The 12333-nt window shown below is 38.0% G+C and overlaps 1 protein-coding gene across 4 annotated transcripts in view; it reads right to left on the minus strand.

Annotated features, from left to right (window-relative positions):
* LOC146451856 (uncharacterized) overlaps window positions 1-12333 on the minus strand; it is a 149701-nt gene that overhangs the window by 96282 nt on the left and 41086 nt on the right. Inside the window, exons 7-11 of one of the 4 annotated variants that reach the window (XM_085098543.1) lie at window positions 5742-5819; window positions 4815-4886; window positions 1909-1983; window positions 1549-1620; window positions 278-343 (exon numbers count right to left, since the gene is read on the minus strand). The exons of the other annotated variants lie outside the window; for them this stretch is intronic. Coding sequence (XP_084954669.1) covers window positions 278-343; window positions 1549-1620; window positions 1909-1983; window positions 4815-4886; window positions 5742-5819 — 363 coding nt within the window. The remainder of the gene's footprint in view (window positions 1-277; window positions 344-1548; window positions 1621-1908; window positions 1984-4814; window positions 4887-5741; window positions 5820-12333) is intronic. 4 annotated transcript variants of the gene reach the window in all.

Raw genomic sequence — 12333 nt, forward strand, 5'->3', positions numbered from 1 at the left:
AAGAGTTAAGGTAAGCCATCACGGTTGTTAGCCATTAATTAAATAATAAAGATTTTCTGTATAGGAAACAATCGGTTGATGACCCTCAAAAATTGAGTGTTCTTAAAACACATATTATCCCATATTGCGTATTAGGCTTGTATTAAGTTAACTTTATATTTTAACATGAAATGTTTCGATCCTGAAAACGAAACCTTTTTTGTTTGACATATTATCCCATTTCTCAGGAGAAACGCTGATAGTGGCAAGACTATTGAAAACAATGCTCTGTACTTACAAGACTGACATAGTTCTAATTCCAGTCAGATCTGGAACTGATGTCAGTAGGTTTTCAAATAGATACCTGTTGGTGGAACGGTGAAAGGTCATAAAATCTTCCTTTGCTTATTTTATCCATTTAGTACTTCCCTATCAAATGACTATTAACAGTCCATATTTTCTGAATATTTTTTTTTTTTTATTACTGTTGGTTTCTCCAATTTTTTTTTATAGTTCAGGATATTTTGTTTGTCGTTAAGTAGTCATTTGATAGATGCAACGAGGCAATAACCATAATTTTTAATTTAGAAAAAGCTACAACGACAGTGACAACTACACTTAAAAACTGCAACAACTATCGTTGTTGACATAATTGAGTTGAAATCCAAGTGACGACTCTGTATTGGAGCCAGGTAGAAAAGGCCCCCAGAAAATGTAGACGCGACATGATTCAATCTCCGAAAGCAATATATTCGTCACGTTGCGAAAGGTGAACACGAGCGTCAATTACCGGTACTGGTGCCCGGAAAAAAAGTCGTTAGAAGGTTACAAAAACGTAAACGAAACAAACGCAATGGATGATCGGGATCATTGCAGCAATCTTCCCAGGAAATGATGGATGTGTTTGTGTAGTCGACCTAGAGAAAGCAGAAGTATTATAAAGGAAACCGACTTTTTAGGAGATTTCTCCGCTTGCATTTCCAAGCTAAAGAAGAAATAACCTCGAAATTCCTTTTGAAAATTCCCCTGCAAGCAGAGGCCCTCGAATGGCCTCTGCTTGCAGGGTAGGTGAGGTGTTATGTTATTTTGGTCGTATTGGCCAAGGCGGAAGAGAAAAGTCGGCGAGCGGAGCAAGCCAAGCATTTTCTTTCTTGCCGCACATCGAGTTCAGCTTCTTCTACTCGCCGAATTTTCTCCTCACCCCTTACCCCACTTGGGAGCCAGTGTTGTCAGGTTAAATTTCTTTGTCGATTGCTTTTTACATGAGGGCAGTAACATTAACGTGTGTGCAAAAACACAAACACACACAAGAGCTCGGTATCAATATTGTGTGTCGTCTACAATGTATTTATGTTGTATTTTTTGTTAATGGCAAATAAATTGAATTGAATTGAATTGAATTGAAAAACTGAGAGATCTTTTGTCATATTGACAAAGATTGACCAGAATCAACCAATACGTGGCCAAAGACGTGATTTCACAGCAGGCAATATACACGTGTATCAACTTCTTTCACGCAAGCAGGTAATAATTGCAGTGAAATTAGTTTAATCTTAGGACTTCACTTACAATTCGCTGAGATATTTCATCTGTTTAAATGTTCCGTCAGCTATTTCGTCTATTCTGTTATAGCCTAGAAACCTGGAAAACAGAGCAGAAATAAATTCAGGATTTAACCGATTGTATCAGCTCAGACAAGATATGTTTACACGATACAACGGTTGCTTTTAGTGTTTCACATTACAACGTAAGTCCTAAATCCGTAGGTGCTTTAATTATTTGCCACGAGACAGCTCGGGACCAAAAAGAGCAGTGGGGCGATGCTTCCCACGCGGTTGCCTAACAAACTATAAATCATTGTTCAAACGTCCAGCTGCAGACATTTAGCAGTGAATAGAACTACAAATGCTGGGAAACTGAGCCACTTACAGGACTGTTAATGCATCACCAAGTCCTTCCAACATGCCTTTCTGTATGCGAGACAACTGATTATTCCCAAGGATCCTGCAGGAAACCAAGCAATCCGCCAAAGACCATCTTGAGTAAACAACGAAATGTTCCTTGCGTGTACTGTTCAAACTCAGAATGTCTCTTACATCGATTCAAATGTTATGCAACCTTTTTATTTCATTAAAGCTATTTTAGCTATAGGAACCGAGAACTGCATTTCAGCGACCACTTGGTCAAATTTGTGATATTTCGTCTGAAGATACCCTTGGATTAACTCTTTTGGAAAATCATATTTTAAAGTTTCAAGGTATTTTATCTTTAGAGAAAACTGCAAATGTTCTAAATGCGGCCTAGGTGCGGTCACGGGCAAATAAAAACAGCTAGAATTTAGGTCAAAGGACGAAGCCCCTTTCACGGTCTGAAATAATCCAATGAACTTGAAACTTTAAAAAAACCTACACCAACCATCACACCAGAAAACTAATACAATAAAGATTCCAAACTCGCTGACTACTCTCTAAAGCATGAAGGTTTGTGTACGCTACTCAAAATGGCCTTGAAACCAATGCTTATTTTCATTAAAATAAACGTGTTTCATCAGCAGGGGAGTCCTAGTTTGGCCCACAAGCAGTACTTGTACTATTTACAGTTTTAAAAGCGCCCCGCATACGCAGGATTCCATGCCAAAATGCCTGGCCAGGATCAAGTGCGCGTCAGCCAGATCAGGTAAGTGAATATCGAGTGAAAGTTGTTTTGTAACACTGGCTTATTGATCTGAGCCGCCGCTACTATAACGACCACTCAAAACAACACGGCAGGAACAAAATCACACGTTTTTCTCCATTTAACTGTTCGACTGCTTCATTTAAGAAGATGAAGTAGCTGTAAAATTTGATTTGCGCTACTTTTTCCTGAGACAGTGTTATGTATTCAAATTTGTTGCATATGTTCCGTAGGCTAATTGACCAAAAATAAATATGTTATTTTTAGGGCAGAATAGGAGAGAAATATGGGATCGAAAAACATATAATGGCTGTCTACTAGTCAGTCTGATTAGTTTTAGGGCCCAATTTGTGACGTTTGAAAACATTCACGAGCTCCAGATGTCAAGCGTTTGTGAATCGGTTTTTAAATCTCATAATTCGTGAAGTAATTATGAGCCGGAAGCATCGCACGCATATTCGATCTTCCTTGAGTGGGAAAAAGTTTAAATAAGAGCTTGAAACTTGGAACAAGTAAAGTCATTTTCTTTTTTTTTCTTTGATATTTAATTTCAAACTCTTTCAATTTACAATATCAGAATTCGACCAAGTGGTCGCTGAAATGCAGTTCTCGATTATCAAAGGCAGCCGCTCGTTATAGGCCATTCCCGAGTTCCGAGTTACAGAGCTCGTTTCAGGGTTTCCTCTTTTTCATTTTCCAATTTTGAACCTCATCATGATCACATTATGACAACAAAACATCAAATAATGTCAACATTCATTACGCTACTAAATTAGAAAATCGTAACTTTTGAATCGCTCACGCGCAAATCCTATTCATTAAATACTTTTTTAGTTCTCTTACTTGTAACATAGCTAGCCAACTCTTCTTATCAATATTTTACTATTTTTTTAAGGGACCAACGGCTTCTCTTAACGGCTTTGGTAGGAACTCCAAAAACTAACCATAAATACCTGCGGTACGCAAAGAATCTCACCGAAAAACCACCTGGGAGTACAATTTATGATAGTTTTTAGTTTCTACCGCTTCAATTCTGTAAGAAACGCTTTGCCGCTGTAAGAAAAGCTTCGTTTCAAATAATTGATGTGTAGTTTGGACAGGGACAGCCTTCCCTCAGAGTTTTTTAAGTTGTAAGCAGAGTGACGCTGAGAGAAAAGACTTTGTAGATATTCCGGACCAAGGTCATTCATGGTTTTATACATCATTAAGGCTTTTTGTTTCTTTCCCCGAAGAGATAGCCTCTCCCAGTCGAGGGTGGAGAGAAGGTGGTTTTAGCTCGTACCAAAAGGTAATTTAGTAATAACTCTGGCTGCACGATTCTATAACTTTTGGAGCTTATCACTCAAGCAACCACTCTAACAGTCCCAAACGGGGCTGCAGTAATCAAAATGAGGCATAATTAAAGCGTTATAAATTTGGATCGAAGTTTCTTTGGATATAAAGGGCACACGTTTTAGGGCGCCCGGCTATAGCTGTAGAGACTTTCTTGCAAATCTCTTCAACGTGTTTACCCCAAGAGAGTTGGGCATTTATGGTAAGACCCAAAGATTTAATCTCATCGACTCTCTTGATAATTCCTAATAGGTCATCAATTCTGAATTCTATATCGTTACATTGGGCAGATAGTCTTTGTCTTGATCCAATAATCATTAGCTCTGTTTTAGCAACATTTAGACTGAGCTTGTTAGTTTTCAGCCAACAGCTAAGGTCAATGGCCTATCTATGGAAAAAGTATAAGCGAAATCAAACTTTGAGCTATTTGCTCCTTAGGGACATTTACTCTTAACAGTCAATATATATTTTACGGGAGACAGCCAAGCATGAACGCCAAACATTAAAGATTACGCTTAGTCTGGTTTGTTTTTTGCAAATCATACGGCATTCTGTTTTCCGCGAAATTATAATCGTTCTTCAAAGTGGGTCGTACTATCAATTAAAAGGGGTGCCAACAGTCACAAATCAAGAAGATCAAAGGACCCCCTGCAGTGTATTTCTACTTCCTTCTCTTCGCGCGCGCATTTTTTTTTTTCTGTTCGCGCTTTCGCCCTCGCCACGTAACTAGATCAATCGAGTGCGCTACAGAGCCTTGGAGAAGAAAGAGACTACCTCATTTTTCTCAAGTTTAAATGCTTTGATTCATTTATTTGGACATAGAAACTTACAGAAGGCTCAAGTCCTTCATTGCATGAAAAGTCCCACTCTCGATCTTTTCCAGCTTGCAACTTCTCATGTTTCTAGAAAAGGAAAATGTATTTATGGGCACTTTATTTAATAGGAGTAAACGCCTGCAAAAGCCTACACCCAAACGGAAAATGAGTGGGAGAACTTTTAATATTCAAAGGCTTTTATTCCATTTAACACACTACATACTATATTATGTCCTTAGTGCAACTACACTTCAATTTCTGTACTGCAGATGTTCTTAATGAAAGCGGGATTGGAGGTTCATCACGAAATTTGAGAAGCAAAGTGATTGCTTATTGGATTGCTAATTGTCGCTGGCTTTAAACTTCGATTTGTATCGGTCTTAAGCCAGGAACAAGTTCTGTCCCTGAATTGCGAATGACCAGAATGAGTTCTTAATCAGCTGTGTGCTTTAGATGTTTAAGCCAACAAGGACCTCTGATGGCCCCTGTTTACAAGATTTCCACCTGCTCTCTAAGATTAATGAAACGAACACAAGCAAATGAATAACACAAACTGTAGACCTTCGCGCAATGTAGAGAATTTAAATGTCTTGAGTGTTGCAGCGGTATTACCCTCATATGTTTGGACGTTGAACATTCAAGCCTGGCTTTTTTCAGGGTTTCTTTTCGAAACCCCTTAAGTAGCGTACATAGTTGCGGTGCTCTCTTATTCACTAATTATTTCATCCGCAGTTGAAATATATCTATATCCTATATTCCAGTTATCTCTTCACCTCTACGATACATTACGAATTCACAAATAAACCAGCCCTTAGTTGGAATGAGAGATCAGTCATTTGTTGGAACCCTGTTCAAGGGTCATTTTTTTTTTTCAGTTTCGCTCATACCTCTGATGGTTTCTCTTTTATTAATGTTACGTTTTAATTCACCTTGGAAACTTACAAATTGACCATTTTGTCAAAACCTTCAAAAATATCTGATGTAAGGACAGGTCCAATCTGCTCGTTTCTTTCAGTATTCCTCAGTTCCGCTCCTTAACTCTTTTATTTATTGACGTTTTCGTGACCATCGACGTCATGTTTGCGTACAGTACCAATTGTTCGAGATCGAAGTCGATTGAGAAACCACCATCCTCAGCTTCCGGACATTTTATACAGAAATTAATTAGGACTAAAAATTTATTTTAGATTATATTTTCTATTGTGTTTTCTTTTAAATTGTTTTATATTGTTTCATTTTACATTCCGTTATCACAAGGGTATCTAAAGGCGGCTTGTCAGAATTTTACTGGTAGTAGCGACTGTCTACAAAAGATTTCCCACAAGCACCGGCTAAAATCGACGTAACCCTAGTTAAGGTGTGGCTAGATTTATTAAATATGGGCGTGAAACAAAGATAAAGATAGGTGACGTAAGGATTTCGGAGGTGTGTCAGCATTGCTAAATGAAGAGAAGGAGTGAAGAATCATTGGTTTATGCGTATATCCGTACGCATTACAAGCCTACTGAAACCTTTCAGTATACACATTTTACCTCGAGCCATCCTTTGGGTGTGAAAAAAGGTTTTATTAAAGGCGAAGCACTCAGACTACTGAGAACAAATTCTTCCGAAACAACGTTCGAAGAAAGCATCTCCAAATTTAAATCGCGCCTCATAACGCGCGGATACCCCCACAGGATGATACAGACAACGTTATCAGAAGTCAACTTCGCCGAAAGACAGTCGGCTCTACAACAAAAGAAAAAAACTCATAAAAAAAACTTGCCTTTTGTTACAACGTACCACCCATCGGTGCGTAACCTCAAAAATATATTGATGCAAAACTGGAAGTTCATACAAAATCAGCCTTTGCTGAAAAGCATATTCAAAAATCCGCCGATTATACCCTACAAGAGAGCACAATCTCTTAAGGACATCTTCGTTAGGGCAAAAATATAAAGGCAGCGTTCATAAAATTGTACACAACATAACGCGGTAAGTCGTGCAGGCCTGTCATTTCTATTATTACCTCTTACAGTACCACAAAAGACGCCTAAACGGCCAAAAGAACAAACTTAAAAAGTCTAAGCTCTCAAAAAATACTAGCACAAATTCTAACACTGATGTAAATAGATCGATGCGAGAACAGTCAAACTCGGCGAACACAGGAAACATTGGAAACCACGGTGTAGATAAGGTAGATAAACTGCAGCAAGAATTCAACGAGCTCAAACAAATATTGTACACACATGTGTTGCAGAATTCAGCAAACAATAAAAATGTTGAAAAGTATAACAGTCTTATCTCTGAAAACCTAACCACCACAACGGGGGTTGAAAATAAAAAAACGGCACAAAACAAATTACAAGCGCAAAGAGCGCAAAAAAAGAAAAAAATTGACAAAAAAAGGGATTGAGACACAAAGAGAAAACAACGAGAAATTCAAAAAAAAATTTCAAACCAACAACTTAGCGACAGCCAAGTCAGCGTTATTTCTAAAGGGCTCAAATTTGTCCCGACACCGGTGACAGGCGAGAATAACATTAGACGCCAACTCTTGTTAGACTTCGAAGATTTCGCAAGACGTATGCGCCTGAAATACATATTTCACAGATTAAACAAAGAACCGCATCCATTCCATGTCAAATCAGACTGGAAGCCACCGGTTCAAAAATCAGTTGCCCTATAAAGCTACTTGGAAAGCGCGAAAATCCAATTAGCAGAGATTAAACCAATCAAACCTAAAAATAACCTGTCACACAACAAATTTAAAGCTCTCACAGAGCTGAAAAAGAAAGCTAACATCGTTCTAAAAAAGGCAGACAAAGGCACAACAACTGTCATCATGAATAAATGTGATAAACCTCTCCAAAATCCCATGACAGTGGAAACAGCACAAAGAGTTCACGAGCGTGTCGTACAATTACATCAAAATAACTTCATTGATGACATGACAAAGAAATGGTTTTCTCAAACGCGAGATCCGCCAAGAATACCAATATTTTCGCCCTTACTAAGATCCACAAACGAAATCCGGTCGGAAGACCGATAATTTCGGGCTATGAAGGCCCTACAGAAAGATTATCATCTTTTGTGGACAAATTACTTCAGCCCATCGCACAAAAACAGAAATCGTATCTAAAAGATACAACGGATTTCTAAACTTCATAGAAAAAAAAAAGGTCTCTTAAGATACTATCTTAGTATCAATGGATGTAACAAGCTTGTATACAAATATACCACAGGAGGAGGGAATTACAACAGTATGCAAAATATACGACGCATTCCACAACAATAAACCTCCTATACCGTCACACTACCTCAAAGAAATGCTTAAACTTATTCTTCAGGAAAATTCATTCCAATTTGCTGGAAAAAATTACCTTCAGACCCATGGAACTGCTATGGGTCGTTGCATTTACAAACATCTTTATGGCCGATATTGAACTAGCAAAACAAAACCAATAGAATGGAAACGTTTTATTGATGACATTTTCTCACTGTGGGATAGTGGCAAAAAGGAAATTAGCCTGTTCATTGAACAAGCTAACAAATTCCATCCTACTATTAAATTTACGGCCGAAATTTCAGAGAACGAGACAAGCTTTCTCGACACAATAATTTTTAAAGGAGAACGCTTCAGAAATGAATCGATCCTTGACATATGTACGCATTACAAGCCTACTCAAAACCTTTCAGTATACACAACATAACGCAGTGAGTCGTACAGGCGTGTCATTTCTATTATAATCACTATTTTACCGCACTTAATAAGAAAGATCTTAATAGGCACCGCCTTTTTATAATTTATATCATATTCAATAAAAATACTTGAGTAAATACAAATCAAACACAAGAGTGAAAGTGATGGATCATGTAATTCCAGAAATGATGTTTTTTGTTTTCCACAAATAAAACGTTAACACTGAGTTCAGTTACTTGCCGTTTATTGAGCTTTTGAAGTGCATCTGATCCATACACACTTCTTCTTCGAAGTCGACCGTAATTAAAATTTTAGTGCAGTTGGTAGCCTAACTATATTGCGAAACAAACAAATACAAACATACAGAAAAGGTCTTTAACCCTATTTACTCCTTGGAGGTGTATAACGCAATGATCTCATGTAACACCAAGACCAAACAGTTTTAAAGAATAGTTGTCTTAATATTGCGAGCTGCGTTAATTAAGAACTGCATTGTTGCAATATTAACACGTGCTGCGAGTTTTTTGAACAGCCTCAAAAACATTCCCGAAAAAGCGTGTGTCAAGAGAATTCATAATAATGATGCTTTTGTGAACGTTGGCAATTAGCCTACGAGAAAAACATTAAACACCGGATACTAATAAGTAGGATATTTTATCGTGTTTTAAAACCACTGCACATGATGTTTTATCGACCATTTGATGGGTCAATGGGATTATGAAATATTAATGAGTTTTTGAAACGACACGGTACCCTCTGCAATGCAGAATACATTGTATTCATTGTATTGTACATTGTACAATGGGCTACATTGTATTGTAGCCCATACATTGTATACAATTTGTACTAATGCATTCATTTATTTTTTTTATTAAGTGATAGTGTATTAAACGGATATTGAAGCTGGGGACGTACACGTGTGCATTAAGGTCCTGTAATAATTTTTTAATCAAAGTATAAACCAAAAATTTGACTTTTTGGAAATTATCGCACGGGCAACATTTTCGAATGCATGATCACTTTAACGTAGGGGCACATGTGTTGAAGGTTTCTTTTGATGCAACGATACTGAGTGGGACTGATTGTCCAACTTTAAAACGGAGAAAGGGAATTATTCCCTTATTATCATCATTGATAGTCATCATTATCATCTTCATCATCATCATCATTATCATTATTATTACGTCTTCAGGTCTCTTTGATGCAACTGATGACAACCTAAAAATCAGCATTTGTCCTCAGCACAGAGAATTATATGGAATCCGTTGGCGTTGCAACAAGAAAAAGTGTTCAACCCCTGTAGATTGGGCGCCACACAAGTCCAAAAAATTAAAGGGCGATCGTGGGTTGACAAGTCTTCAGTCAAAAGGAATTTTCCAGCTAACGAACCAGCTAGCTAGTACATATTGGCACGCGTGAGTTGGTTTTAATCCTCCATTAACTTAAAGGAAACCTCAACTCTCGAAACATATTAACGTTAAATTGTTGAAAATACAATCTACTTTGAAATTTCGTTAGAAAACATAGAAATAATATTTCAGTGTCGGACAAAACATGATTTGATTATCGCATATTTTCGCTTTTAAATTTCCCGGCCTCCGCCATCTTGGATTTAATGACGTGTTACGGTTGCTCAATTGTTTCACACAAAAGAACTGTTAATGAATAACAATAGTGGCAACCGTTACACGTCATAAAATTCAAAATGGCTGCGCCCGGGAAATTTAAAAGCGAAAGTAGTCGATAATCATATCTAACTTTTAACACACTTGAAAATCATTTCTACTTTTTAGACTAAAATTTAGAATTAAGATACTATTTCCAACACTTATCCGTCAATTTGTTGTCAGAGTGGAGGTTCCCCTTAATAGCAACTGAACAGTTGCACGTCGGCTGCCAAAAAAGCTTTTTGAATCCCTTTCTTTTCTCTTGTACTCTTTTTTAATTTTCTTCTCGATGTTGTCATGTTTGGTTTCTCTTTGTTAAACGAATTTTCTTGAGGAGAGCAATTAACATCCCTTACAGCTGCACACACACACACACACACAAGTCAACGACGCCAATTACGAGAAATAATGTTATCAATTTTCTAGCCTTTCTAATCAGCACCAAGGGAAGTATAAAATTTTAGTTCTCAGAGGAGAATACTTAACCAGTTACGCTGGCATTTTATTTTAGGTTCAAATAGGGAAATTAACTGACACGGTACACCGAAAGCAAAACTCAGTGATGTAAACTATCACTTCCTCATCGAGATAAACAAACGCAGAATTCAAGTCCTTCGATGATGATTATCGTGTGAGATGAGAAGTTAGTTCGAGGCTAACGCCGCTAAACGAGCGTGTAAACAATTTCACTTGCCAGTCGGGGTGAACATTTTTTATTGTTTCACTCAAATGGTTTTGTCGGTTATACTTATTTTACACAATGACTTTGTCGAGAGTTTTTTTAAAGTAACTGTTTAATCCAGCAGTGGATTCGCGAAAGATCACGCTTTCAATTTCTTGACAGAATGCAAAAAGCGGTACGTTTGGATTCACGAGTCTCAAAGTGACGGGCGTTTGTTGGCGCTGGTTTCATCAGATAAAGTTGTTTTTTGTCACATACATGCTGTTTAAAATTGGTTTCTTCTGATTCAGAGTCAGAGACAACGAGACAACAGGCTATCAAAATATTCCTCAAACTTCCCGCCGGAATATGGCCGTTTCTCACATCATGGAAAGTGTAGACAACTTTATGCAAATTTTTGAACGCGCTTTGTGAATTGAAACCTGCCGAATGTAACTTGATACATGTGAAGGAATTTGGTTGCCTAGCACGTGACCAAAATCTTGCCAGTGTTTTCAGCGTGGCAATTCCTTTCTACGTCCGAACGACGGCTTCTGTTAGTATTTTATAACGTTAGTAGAAGCTTTAAATCTTGTAAAAGATGGTATTTTGGCTTTATCCAAGCGAACATACTGAATATAGAAATGCGTCAAGCGTCAATTTGTGGTACTCAGTAGACTCGCAGTGTTTACGTTTGTTCCGGGTAGTTGATCTTATCGCTCACACTGGACCCGAATGAACAAAATTGAAGTTTCCTATTTTACCCCAAGCCCTTAACCAACGGAATTGCCTTGCATCTTTAAAGTCAACTGAACGATTACATTTTGCGGCCGGAGACAGTAAATGCTTGAGGTGGAGTGAGGGAAAGTTCATGGTAAGTCAACAAATATGCAAATCGGAACCGAAGGGCGCTGGAGGAGAGAAGTCTGTTGAATTTACTGATTTTTTTCCGGGTCGTAATTTATTTTTGTTACTTAATTTCATGGATCCGGAGCTACGATATCTTCCGTTCCTGGTTTACAAAACTGTCTGATTTCGCGGTAAAGATAGTTTCCGCGTTCCTAGCTACATCTTATGATTGTTTTGAACTAAATGGAAGCCAACTACAAGAGCCACCCTCCGTTAGGCTCTCGTTTCACACTGTGTTTAGGCGACCACATTCTACTTCAACGCATATCATGCCATTCTAACGGAATCGTTACCCTTTTAACGGGTGCTGGTTTATTCTAACGGATCCTAACGGCTTCTCTAGCCGTGCTAACGGATTAGGATTGTTTGCTAATGGTTATGCTGTCCAGTCTAACAGTCTGATGCTAACGGCTAACGGATACATGTCTTTTGCTAACGGCTGCACTATCCGTTCTAACGGCCCGATGCTAACGTCTAACGGTTGGGCTTACGCCTCTAACGTTCGTAAGAAAACTTTCTAACGGATGACTAACGCATGCTTAACGCTTTTGCCCGTTTAACGGATAAGCGTTAAGGTACGTTTTCCCGTGCACGGTCACATATAGCATAAAAGTT

This window comes from Pavona decussata, unplaced genomic scaffold, assembly GCF_977016875.1.
Source record: "Pavona decussata unplaced genomic scaffold, jaPavDecu1.1 SCAFFOLD_383, whole genome shotgun sequence".
Taxonomy (NCBI): domain Eukaryota; kingdom Metazoa; phylum Cnidaria; class Anthozoa; order Scleractinia; family Agariciidae; genus Pavona; species Pavona decussata.